Below are 13,743 nucleotides of genomic sequence, written 5' to 3'. Positions count from 1 at the left end.
TATTTTGCGATGCCATGTTGCAAATCTGGAGTGCAGAAAAATTTTTCCCGCACTAGAGCGGAAAAGTGATTCTTTGCGTTCTGTAATCAGTGCAGCAATGGCCACTTTTCAACGTAACTGTAGGAAAAAAAAACTTACCACCGAATACAGCGCCGATCACTTCATTATAATGTTTCAGATGGTCCAATTCATAGAAAAGCGAAGAATTATCAAAGTCTTTTACTTCATTCTTCGTTATCCAATCCTGGTCCACGTTTCTGGTGATCGTTTCAATGTACGTTATCACTTTAAACAAAACATCTGAAACACAATACTGAAATTAATGCCCGGTTGCAGAGTCGTTACATAAAATCAAACATAGCTATGTGAGACATAGTTTAAAATCACTGACATAAATGGTTGGTCGTTGCACAGTCGTTTGCCGAAGCCCATTTAGCTATATCTCGAATTAGCATCACACATAAGTCACACTGCAGCTCTATTCACTTTTTTCCGTACATGCTTCTATCCAACCAATGTATTGGCATCGGGCAAAGTTGCAATCGACATCACTGTGAACAGACCTGGAAGACCTCACATAAAATTGATAAACCATATGGCGACTCTTGGCTTTTGGCGAGATTTCTCAACATATTTAGCGATTTGGAGGTTATAAACAACTTAAAAAAAACTAGGGAGAGAAATAGTTATTTGTGCAACTAGTGCGCAAAGTGACAGTTTGCTGCACCGAAAGAAACGTTTACGCCCGAGCCGTAGACGAGGGCGGAATGGTTTCTTGAGTGCAGCAGAGGAGCTTTGCGCACGTATTTCACATTAAGTTTTTCCTACAGTTACCATTGAATATGAAAAGTGGGTAATTATGGGTAAAATTGCCTGAAATCCATCAAATGTTTTTCTGTGTAATTTTATTATTGATAAAAACCTTAATCCTAAAATCCTAAAGTCCTCGTTGTCCTTGGTTATAATATATAATGAATAATAATTAGCGCGTTGTGCTTGGTTGCACCTCTGCTCACTATAGCAGCCACAGCAGTCACTGTTACCAACTTCATTTTGATTTTGCTGCACTGTTGCTCCATATAACCTACTAAGTATTTTGCGTTGCCATGTTGCAAATCTGGAGTGCAGAAAAATTTTTCCCGCACTAGAGCGGAAAAGTGATTCTTTGCGTTCTGTAATCAGTGCAGCAATGGCCACTTTTCAACGTAACTGTAGGAAAAAGTCTTACTTTGTTTTTATAGTGAAAGGTTAGAATGTGCTACTCACGTAAGCGCTGAATATGCAAGTTTAAACAACCGCTTGTGTTTGGTCGTCTGCTCTGTTCTCTATCTATGAATTGAGTTTTATGTTAGTAGAGTACCTTGAGTTCTGAATTTTGAAATAATAGCATAAAAAAATGTCATAATAATCTTCAGCATAATCTTATGATCTTAAAAGCCTTTTTATAATCGTCTACACTCTCATCATCCTTTAAAGGTTATATAAACCTTTAAACCATGTTATAGAACGAATTGTATATATATATATATATATATATATATATATATATATATATATATATATATATATTATATAAACTCATTTTATTTCAATTATCCACTGCATACTGCTGTATATTACTGAAATTTGATAACCCTGATCTACTTTCAGCCTACTTCATTTTATTAATCAATTATTTGATCTTATCTACCTATAAAATTATTTAACTTTATCAATTTTCTGTTTTTTTTCTCTTCAATATTCATATTGATTAAAACTTTTACAATATTTCCATTAATAAATAAATCCTCAGTTTAAATAACGAAATTAACGTTTTGGTAGAGAGTTAGTGGGGAGGATATTTTTAATATTCTTCCCAAAGAAAGGACATTGATATGTCCAAAGCTCCGCCAATTTATGTAGATGCATAACAATATAATTATTATCTATAGTTATTATATCACAAATTGCTTTTTCATATCATATACAGTTCAATAGTTATTTTCTTAGTCTATATTATGTAAATTCATCTATAACTTTGCTGTATTGTAAGCTATTGTATACAAGTGTATAAGCCAGTATATATTGTAATCTACATAAATAAAGTACTCAATCAATCAATCAATCAATCAATCATCTTGAATGCCTATTTCTTATTCTGTGATGGCAGGAGATAGAAGTAACATTACAACAAGGGCTCTGCCCCATTGGAACTCCATCTGATAGGTATCTTTTGTAGGAATAATGGTGATATATATCATGGTTGAATTTAAAAAGTGTTTCATAGTTCTCAACTATTGGTTGTTATCGTGTCTGGTATAGTTTCCTCTTCCTCATACGAATTAGTTGAGCCATTTTACTATGAGCAAAAGGTGATGCGCTGCTCTAGACTAGACTCACCTTTTTTGAAGCATTTGTTTCAAAAGTTGAGCAAATGCTCTAGTTTATTCATACAATTTTGAGTATAAGCTTTTACTTTTGAGCAAATACTCAAACTATTTTTTTGATGAGCATGAGCAAAAGGTTTTGCTCACGTTTATTCATAGAAAATGAAACAAATGCTCCATATTTTAGAAGTATAAGCAAATGCTCAACTTTATTCATATGGCCCATTAAAACCGTTTGAAAAACATAACAGCTCATAAAACAATAGAAACAATAATAATCTTCAGCATATTCTTATAATATCAATAGTTTCTTATAATCGTCTACACTCTCATCTTCTTAAATGCCTATTTCCTATTTTGTGATGGCTATCTTTATATCAGTGTAGCTATCTTTTGTATTTATCCTTTTGTAGAAATAATGGTGATATATATCATGGTTGAATCTAAAAAGAGCTTTATAGTTCTCAACTATTGGTTGTGATCGTATCTGGTATAGTTTCCTCTTCCTCACACGAATTAGTTGAGCCATTCTCCTATCAGAAAAAAGTGAAAAGCTGCACTAGACTAGATTGGACTCACCTTCTTTAAAGCATTCGCTTCAAAATTTGAGCAAATGCTCTAGTTTATTCATACAATTTTGAGCATAAGCTTCACTTTTGAGCAAATGCTCAAACTAGTTTCTTGATGAGCATGAGCAAAACGTTTTGCTCACGTTTATTGACCGAGCGAAGTGATGTCTATGATTCAAGTCGACGTTTTGGCATTTCTCTTAATGTTTAAATGTTTATATGTTGCGCATTTACGGCGAAACGCGGTAATAGATTTTCATGAAATTTGACAGGTATGTTCCTTTTTTAATTGCGCGTCGACGTATATACAAGGTTTTTGGAAATTTTGCATTTCAAGGATAATATAAAAGGAAAAAGGAGCCTCCTTCATACGCCAATATTACCGTAAAAATCAGACTATAGAATTATTCATCATAAATCAGCAGACAAGTGATTGCACAGATGATGTGTGGAGAAGCCAGTCTATTGCTGTATTTCCACAAGGTCCATAGTTCCAATCAGGTACTTGTGGATGAGAATACTGCGTGGTCTACTGTTCACAGAACTACTAGTTAATATAAAATGAAGCGTATGCTCAATATTTTAGAAGTATAAGCAAATGCTCAACTTTATTCATATGGCCCAATATTGTTGTCCAACAAACTTGACAAACGTAAAAAGGTTCGAAGAATACTTTCTAGATGAATCTTCGAAGAATACTAGTTCAAAATGTTCAGCTTATTGATCAATACTTTCTCAAGTTATTGTAGAACTCATACAAACAGACGGACAACGACTTTGGTCTTCAGTAAGTCAAACCATAGAGAAACAATAGCGTAAGTAGATATCCCATGGTATAGGAAATTTATGTCGCAACTTTTCTGTTATCTCAAGCCGATTACTGTCGATTATTGTCAATTTTTACTGTTTTGGTCGGGTGAGAGTGTATGAACGGCACAATTTGAGAGACTGCCAGCGTCACACTGCTGCATAGGAAAAAACTAAGTGAACTATCGGCTTGGGATAACAGTAGAAGTTTCTGAAATAAACGCCCTATACCAAGGCATATCTACTTACGCTATTGTTTCTCTATGGTCAAACGTAGGAACTCGCTAACGCTCGTTCAAATATTCAAATTCAAATTATTTATTAGCAATTACATTCTTTACATCACATTACAGTATGTAGAGAATTTCTGCTTTGTCAATATACATATTAGAATCAACATAATCAATTACAGTCAATAAATTAATCACAAATAAAAGAAAAATTCTAGAACTAGAACTAAAACACACACTGGAGGCTTTGAATAAGTTAATTAACAACTTAGATAGGGCTACTTGTTGAATCCAACTAACATTGAATTAAGAACCTTGCATTAATGGGATTTAATGGGTAAATTAATTTCATGAAAATATATTACCGCGTTTCGCTGTAAATGCGCAACAGATAAACATTTAAAAATTCATATTTGTCTGATTGAGATGAAGCACCCCAAAATACTAATCCATATTTGACTAAATATTTGAGTTCTCAAAATATCATCTGTAAACGTGTAATAAGACACTCAGGCTCGGTTGCACAAAATCCGGTTAAATTTTAACCGTGATTAACTTCACGAGAACCAATCAGAGAATGAGTTTTTGATAAAACGGCTTCTCTGATTGGTTCTCGCGGAATTAATCACGGTTAAAATTTAACCGGCTGTTGTGCAACCGGCAATCAGACTGCTAAATAGCATGGAATGATAGACTGACCTGGCATAGTCTGGTCGGTGCAGTCATGTCCGAAGGCGAAAAGAGGGCTCTCGAGCCAGAGCATTGCTTGATTGTGATTGGCCGGCGACGGCAGTTGCTGACTGGTGATTGGTGCTCGCAGACACTTGCCCACCAGCACACCAATGGCGCGCTCCATGTCAACAAGCCACGCCCACCAATGCTGAGACATGGCTGTTGGTGTGTTCGCCTCTGTACAAACATATAAACACCATAACTTTAAATGTCTACGTTCTTGTAACTCTATTGTAAAACTCTATTGTCTAGCTACACATGAATATATCAAATTTATCAGCAATTGAACAATGATTAATGACCTCATTGCAATATTATCTGATTCGCTAATTGGTTCTTGAGGTATCTTTTGCTTGGTGACATGGCTTAATCAAGGTTAAATTTAATTTGATGGATACGAGCAACCGTTGTCCTAATCAAATAAACAGCTGTTTGAAAATGTAGTTTAAAATTTTTACACCAGATGCCAGCAATGATTAGACTTACGCTCAAGGTCTATAAATACAGGTTATGACAATCGTGTTCCTTATGGAGCGGCCATTATGTGGGGTCTTATGGCGGTACATTTGAAATATTCCAATTTGCTCATAACAAAATCATGCATTATGCTTTTTAAAAACAATATTCTGGTTCAGATAATATGTAAATTCAGGTTTTCGATTTTTTAATAATGGAATTTCAATAATAAATGGTTCAATAATTCATTTTTTATTATTAAAAATCGTTCTTATTCTTGTAACTTGTAATGATTCATAAGGCATTGGGACAAAAGGCAAACCTCAAAAAGAGTTTGAAGTTCCCAATCTAAATATCAACAATTCAGTTCCTAGTTGGAATCTAAATATTAGTTTATTATGTGGGGAGAATTTATTCTACAATATTCAAAGCCAAGCAATAATCATTGAACAATATAAAAAAATAACACATGTTGTTCAATCTATAACGATAACAGCTGATAAATTTGAAAATTGGTGAGCAGATTGGAATATTTCAAATGTACCGCCATAAAAGCCCCACATAATGGCGATTTTGCAATGCATCACGGGACTGTGTCATGACCTGTATTTTATAGACCTTATAAGCTTACGCATATACCTCTTGTATACTAGTAGTTCTGTGAACAGTAGACCTCGCGATCAGTGAATTACATTGACCTGTTGTTATGTTATCAGTGCCCCGATACTAGTAGTTCTGTGAACAGTAGACCTCACGCAGTATTCTCATTCACAAGTACCTGATTGAAACTATAGACCTTATGGAAATACAGCAATAGACTGGCTTCTCCACACATCTGTGTAATCACTTGTCAGCTGATTTATGATGAATAATTCTATAGTCTAATTTTTACTCTAATATTGGCGTATGAAAGAGGCTTTTTTCCCTTTTATATTGTCCTTGAAATGCAAAATTTCCAAAAACCTTGTATATATGTCGACGTGCAATTAAAAAAGGAACATACCTGTCAAATTTCATGAAAATCTATTACCGCGTTTCGCCGTAAAATGCGCAACATAAAAACATATAAACATTTAAACATACAAACATTTAAACATTAAGAGAAATGCCAAACCGTTGACTTGAATCTTAGACCTCACTTTGCTCGGTCAACTAAATTTTTACCACTTTCAGCTATCGATTACTGTAGCTAACTCAAAAAAAAAAAAAATAATGAAAAATGTCACTTGGACCCCTTGTATTCTGGTGATGTTCTTGTATGTCTGGTGATGATATGTCAAGTGATGTAGCAAAATTCCCTAAAAAATTATTTTTTTCTACGGGTACCTTGGAAAGTGACCATTTCTGCACTGATTGCAGGCCGCAAAGAATCACTTTTCCGCTCTAGTGCGCAAAGTATTACTTTGCGTACTCTTAATACTTGCGTATTATCTTGCAGCCATCCCAATCAGCTGTTGACATTGTTGGCGTGTATTATGAATGCGAATTTGTTCTATCTATATTTTTTCTGATTTTCAAATAAATAAAAATGAGAACTCATTAAATTATACATTTTGAATATTATTAATTATTCATTATTTCAAATAATATTTTTTTCATTCATAAATTGAATGGTTGAAAAATTATTTAGAAATTAAAATTTACTCAAAATTATTCAAATTTTCAAATTAATTAGATTAATTTAATTTTTAATTTGAATAAATTATCGATTATTAATTTTCAATTGGATTATCAAGTTTGAAATAAATTAAAGTTGTTATTAATAACAAAATTATACAGACAAACATTTGATGGATTTCAGCCACCATTTTACCCATAATCAACCACTTTTCATATTCAATGGTAACTGTAGGAAAAATTTAATGTGAAATACGTGCGCAAAGTTCCTCTGCTGCACTCAAGAAGCCATTCCGCCCTCGCCTACGGCTCATGCGAAAACGTTTCTTTCGGTGCAGCAAACTGTCACTTTGCGCACTAGTTGCACAAATAACTATTAACGAGTTATTATAGCGATAAGTAGGGTCTTGTGACTTCATGGCTTATGTGTCTGATCTTCAATGTTTTAGTATGTGCCGAAATTTATTTTTTTTGAGATTATAACTTTTCCAAGATAAAATTTTATTAGAGTGCTGGATTAACGTTGTGATTTTCTCATGGTATCAGAGTAGTTCATGATGTCATTCCGCGCATTATGTAATTAAATTCTAATATTTCCTCTATTGTTTTCCAACGTTTTCCTAGAGTACTTAGAATTGTTGTAGACGCAAAATCATCATAAAAAATCAGTTGAACGTCCATTCTATTGCTGAGTCTTCTACTTTGACTGAGGGAATTTTCCTGTATTCTGTCTTTGTTAGTTGTATTCCTTTCTCGTTCTATTGAGGGAAATTTATTATTGTCCCCACCACGTCCTTTGAAATTGGTAATTTTCTATTGGCTACATTGCCAGCCCTGATACCTATTTTTGAGCCTGATTCGGTCGAGTTGGAGACCTGGACGAGAGACCGATTTTAGATTATGTAGAGTACAGACATTATTTTCTGAGCTGATTTAATCATGACATATTCGTCTTGTTTTTTGTTCTCTCCTGGAAACTAAAATTATATAATCGGGAATCATGTATTCCATCAGTTTTTAATCGCTTATCTTTTCTTCAATAACTTATCTATGAAGTATTTTATTTAATTCAAAGCGGTTGACTGCTGCACTTTATTATTATTGTAGGCTATGGATTAGTGACAGTCGAAAACCCATTTAAGGGTTATTTTTTTTGTGTGTGTGTGTGTGTGTGTGTGTATTCTTGAATACTCATTCGAGGATCGTGTTGTAAATATGCATTGCTGTCAAACGAGGGCTTACGAATTCGCCGACCGAGATGGCCGGTGATATCGGACATCTGACCTTGCCGTGCGGGGCTGAAAGACGATCTTCGATCTGACGCCACTAGCCCGATGCCTGGAGGCCATCACCCTTCATCCTCATCCATCACCCTTTGGACACCGGACTCGAGGACGACAGATCTTAGATAAGTACTTGATACCCCCACTACAATATCAGATGTGCCCCCGTATATATGGTCTCTTAAAGACGTATTGTATTTGGTCTCTTAAAGACATGTGTATCCGGTCTCTTAAAGACAGGAGTATCTGGTCTCTTAAAGACATTGTATTTGGTCTCTTATAGACATGAGTATTTGGTCTCTTAAAGACATGAGTATTTTATCTCTTAAAGACATGTTATGTTGGTCTCTTAAAGACAGATTGGTTATTAGATTATCCATGTAAAGATGTATTTTGTAATATTCTCTATATTATTCTCATTATTATAAGAGCAGTCAGTCAACCGCATATCTATGTTTTCAATTCCAAGACCCTCAAACCACTAGAATTAGGATCACATTATTGATCAGATAAACAATTTCAACAACTAAGCCTTCTCCGACAAAATCATTTGTCACCAGGAGAACGGCTTAAGTATACAACTGATTATAGGAATTGTTTTGACATGTCACCAGTCATTTGAATGATACTCAGAATTTGATGTACCATGTGACGAATGTGAATAAATAAATAAACATAATTATTTACGTGAAGATAGTCGACTGTCGATGTGTGGTGCCTTTGTGAGCTGCTGGAGGAGTCGAAGCAGGGAGAGCATGGCTGCCACATTCGGCTGCACAATGCCACTTGGCAACAGGAGCAGAGAATGCGCCATGTTGGACAATAGAGCACCAGCCACCGAGTTGTACAGGATATCTGAAAGTCATTGCAATTACTTTATTTGTTTTGAATGAAAAAGACTAAGAAATTGTCAAAAAAAGCTTTTCAGATTGAATGAAAAAGACTAAGAAATTGTCAAAAACCACAGATTTATTGATACTTAAAAAGACCGGTTTCGGTTATTACACCATTGTCAATCTCTGATAAACTAAAACTAAAAACAAGAGCAGCAGAATTTATACTAGTAGGCGAGTACTGCTATTAATCGAGGGCATGAACGCCTGCCATTGGTCCAGCTAGACAGTCTCCTCCCACTCAACGGTGTGACAAAATGGCGGCTTAAGCAACAGAATTGCCATAATAAAATTACTTCCAGTACAAAATAAGAGCCAAGAAAACAAGTGTGAAAGATAATAAAACAAATATGTAAATGGAAAAACTATTGACTAATGTATGCTTACAATTTTATGATAAAACTAAATTCGTAGTGTTGTATTGGTTGAAATGAATCTGGTCATTCAAACTATACTGGGAATTTTCCTTAATTACTCTTGTTATTTCTAAAGCCTCTAGAATATTCAAAGATCTGCCTTTGTTATTAACATGCAGAAACTCAACATTCTCCTTAATTGTGAACTTGTGATTATTTGTTATCAAATGTTCTGCAAAGTTCGATTCCCGATTTTATGGCAGGCTTTCATGCCCTCGACCAATAGCAGTACTCGCCTACTAGTATAAATTCTGCTGCTCTTGTATTTAGTTTTAGTTTATCAGAGATTAACAATAGTGTAATAACCAAAGCCGGTCTTTCTAAGTATCAATAAATGTGTGGTTTTTGACAATTTCATAGTCTTTTTCATTCAATATGAATAATTAGCACAATATCAACTTCTCAACTACACAGAAAGTGAATTTCTGGGCGGTTTTTAAGCTCTTCTGTGCAATAGTAGAAGTGTTGTTGGTTGCTATTGCCACATACTTTGGTATAACTTTAATTTTCAAGCATTGTCTATTGAAGAAAATGTTCCTTTCTGCTACTCCATACTTGAGTTTCAATTTAAAATATAACTTCACTTGTTCAGCTTGACTTGCTAGTTTCACTTTTTGTGTAGTTGAGAAGTTGATATTGTGGTAATTATTCATATTGAATGAAAAAGACTAAGAAATTGTCAAAAAACCACTGATTTATTGATAATTAGAAAGACTTTATTTGTTCATGAAAAACATACGAATAGAGTTAAGCTTATTTTATGAGATATTCTCTTGTGCATGTTAAAATGTCACAACATCTTACAAGAACTACATTTTTTAATATACTTATAGAATAGATAAGGAAACAAATTGAAAACAAGTACTATATATGAATGGTTAATAGAGCTGGAAATAAACAATCACAAATTGAATTAGAAGTAGTGGTAATAGTGGACACCAATGATTAACCTTGATTATATATATATTATATATATTATATATTATTATATTAGTGGACACCAATGATTAACCTATCTTATATTATATCACATAGAAGAGAAGATTTTCTGTCAGAAGAATTTTCTTTACATTGTGAAGTCTTTAGAGATAAGAGAAATGATATGTGATATGTAATTCAATCTGTGATATTTATCTTCTATGTGATATAATTGACCGAGCGAAGTGAGGACTAAGATTCAAGTCGACGGTTTGGCATTTCTCTTAATGTTTGAATGTTTATATGTTTTTATGTTTCGCATTTACGGCGAAACGCGGTAATAGATTTTCATGAAATTTGACAAGTATGTTCCTTTTAAAAATTGCGCGTCGACGTATATACAAGGTTTTTGGAAATTTTGCATTTCAAGGATAATATAAAAGGAAAAAGGAGCCTCCTTCATACGCCAATATTACGGTAAAAATCAGACTATAGAATTATTCATCATAAATCAGCTGTCTAGTGGACTTTAATACTACCCGTTCAAAAACATCGAACATCTTGAAAAGTGTATCTTTCCATCAACGTTGTAGACAGTTGCAGCCAGACCTGATAACAGTGCTCACACTCATATTCCGGGACGACACGTCACGGTACGATAGGACAAAAAGCTCTATATTCATGTAGGATTTGTAGACATTTTAAATGCATATATTATTTATTAATTTTTGAGAAAACATAACAACAGAACATAACAACAGGTCAATGTAACTTACTGAGCGCGAGGTCTAGTACTAGTAGTTCTGTGAACAGTAGACCTCACGTAGTTTTCTCATCCACAAGTACCTGATTGAAACTATGGACCTTATGGAAATACAGCAATAGGCTGGCTTCTCCACACATCTGTGTAATCACTTGTCAGCTGATTTATGAGGAATAATTCTATAGTCTGATTTTTACTGTAATATTGGCGTATGAAGGAGGCTCCTTTTCCCTTTTATATCATCCTTGAAATGAAAAATTTCCAAAAAAACTTGTATATACGTCGACGCGCAATTAAAAAAGGAAAATAACTGTTAATTTTCATGAAAATCTATTACCGCGTTTCGCCGTAAATGCGCAACATATAAACATTTAAACATTGAGAGAAATGCCAAACCGTCGACTTGAATCTTAGACCTCACTTCGCTCGATCAATAAGATAATATATAAAAGCGAAATGGCACTCACTGACTGACTGACTGACTGACTAACTCACTCACTCACTCGCAGAACTAAAAATCTACCGGACCAAAAACGTTCAAATTTGGTAGGTATGTTCTCAGTTGGCCCTTTAGAGGCGCACTAAGGAATCTTTTGGCAATATTTAAACTCTAAGGATGGTTTTTAAGGGTTTAAAGTTCGTCTTTTAGCATGTATATTCTTCTTATTCCAATCTCTTAATTATAATTGGAAAATGTCCATACCATATGTTAATATAGAACTATAATCTAGAGAGAGTACCTCTTCGAAACAGTTGTTAACTGGTAACTAAATTAATAATAATTTTGTCAGGTTGGCATTAAGTTGAGTTGACTTTATTATTGGGTTGGCACCAAGTTGAAGATTGAAATGCATTTATCGCGGAAAAATTGATTGGGCACTGCTACTCCAATCAGAGCTATTCCTGGGAATATTATATCGCCTGATATGGCGAGCGAAGCGAGCCCACTGATCTGATTTTTACGGGGGTCCAGGGGGCGGAGCCCCCTGGCTAGACGGATATGGCGAGCGAAGCGAGCCTGACGGCTAGTAAGATAATAAAGTTAATAAATTGGTGTCCACTATTACCACTACATCTAATTCAATTTGTGATTGTTTTGTTCCAGCTCTATTAACCATTCATATATAGTACTAGCCGTCAGGCTCGCTTCGCTCGCCATATCTGTCTAGCCAGGTGGCTCCGCCCCCTGGACCCCCGACTGGATCGTCCAAGAATGAGATCAGCAGGCTCGCTTCGCTCGCCTGCATTTTTCATTTGAGCATTTCTATCATATGTTAGGACAATCCAGTCGGGGTCCAGACTAAACGTCTGGCTAAACGGATATGGCGAGCGAAGCGAGCCTGACGGCTAGTAATATAATATTCCCAGGATTGAAGTAGCAGTGCCCAATCAATTTTTCCGCGATAAATGCATTTAAATCTTCAACTTGGTGCCAACCTAACAAAGTCAACTCAACTTAATGCCAACCTGACAAAATTATTAATTTAGTTGCCAGTTAACAACTGTTTCGAAGAGGTACTCTATCTAGATTATAGTTCTATAGTAACATATGATATGGAAATTTCAATTATAATTAAGAGATTGGGAGAAGAAGAATATACATGCTAAAAGACGAACTTTAAACCCTTAAAAACAACCCTTAGAGTTAAAATATTGCCAAAAGATTTCTTAGTGCGCCTCTAAAGGGCCAACTGAACATACCTACCAAATTTGAACGTTTTTGGTCCGGTAGATTTTTAGTTATGCGAGTGAGTGAGTGAGTGAGTGAGTCAGTCAGTCAGTCAGTCAGTGAGTGAGTGCCATTTCGCTTTTATATATATATAGTACTTGTTTTCAATTTGTTCTAGGATTTATTAATTTTTGAAACGTACCATGCAGACAGTGCGAATGATTGGTTGCAGCGACGTGGTTGGCGGATGCCAGTAGTGTCTCGCAGTGAGAGAACAAGAGTGCCACATGACGTCGGAGCAGGAGGGCACAGGGGGGAAGAGCACCTACTCTCTCATCCTCTCTCTCTTGCTCGATGCACCTCACACAATGCGCCAGCATATGGCTGTGCAACGAGTGCAGCAGTCGCAACAGACTGCCCTGACAAGTGCCTTGTAAACTGCTGGCTGCATCCTCCGGTTGAGACGGTAGCAGTAGCTCGTTCAGTTCCAACATCTGCCAACATTTCAAATATTTATTTTTTAATTATTCATTGTCACATTACATCAAGTTTTTGAGTTTCACTCATATGACTGGTGACATGTCAATATTACTAAATCTAAATTCGTAGTGGTTCTGTGAACAGTAGACCTCACGCAGTATTCTCATCCACAAGTACCTGATTGAAACTATAGACCTTATCAAAGACCTTAAATAGATATAGACCCACAATGCCTATGCCTTCCCAATGATAGCTCTTACTTGAAATTGAAGGCCGCCATTGGGGCCTTATTTTAGCACGAGATCTTATATACTATATATTTGTAATACTATAGATCACAAAGGCATTGGTGGCATTGGTATGTAATAATCTTATGGGTTGCCCCCCTCAATGGCGGATTTCAATTCCAAGTACGACACTAGCGCTGCATGTGAGTCTATGCATCTTTAAGGTCTTTGGACCTTATGGAAATACAGCAATAGACTGGCTTCTCCACACATCTATTTAATCACTTGTCAGCTGATTTATGATGAATAAAATTATA

At 35.2% G+C, this 13,743-nt stretch overlaps 1 protein-coding gene across 1 annotated transcript in view; it reads right to left on the bottom strand.

Moving 5' to 3' along the window:
- LOC111062848 (probable E3 ubiquitin-protein ligase HERC1) overlaps window positions 1–13,743 on the bottom strand; it is a 121,345-nt gene that overhangs the window by 55,040 nt on the left and 52,562 nt on the right. The window contains exons 15-18 of the mRNA XM_039435890.1: window positions 12,922–13,213; window positions 8,748–8,915; window positions 4,672–4,881; window positions 139–300 (exon numbers count right to left, since the gene is read on the bottom strand). Of these exons, the coding sequence (XP_039291824.1) occupies window positions 139–300; window positions 4,672–4,881; window positions 8,748–8,915; window positions 12,922–13,213 (832 nt within the window). The remainder of the gene's footprint in view (window positions 1–138; window positions 301–4,671; window positions 4,882–8,747; window positions 8,916–12,921; window positions 13,214–13,743) is intronic.

This window comes from Nilaparvata lugens, chromosome 9 (genome assembly GCF_014356525.2).
Source record: "Nilaparvata lugens isolate BPH chromosome 9, ASM1435652v1, whole genome shotgun sequence".
Taxonomy (NCBI): domain Eukaryota; kingdom Metazoa; phylum Arthropoda; class Insecta; order Hemiptera; family Delphacidae; genus Nilaparvata; species Nilaparvata lugens.
The sequence above is the reverse complement of the archived record's forward strand: the minus strand, read 5'-3'. Positions and strand labels throughout refer to the sequence as shown.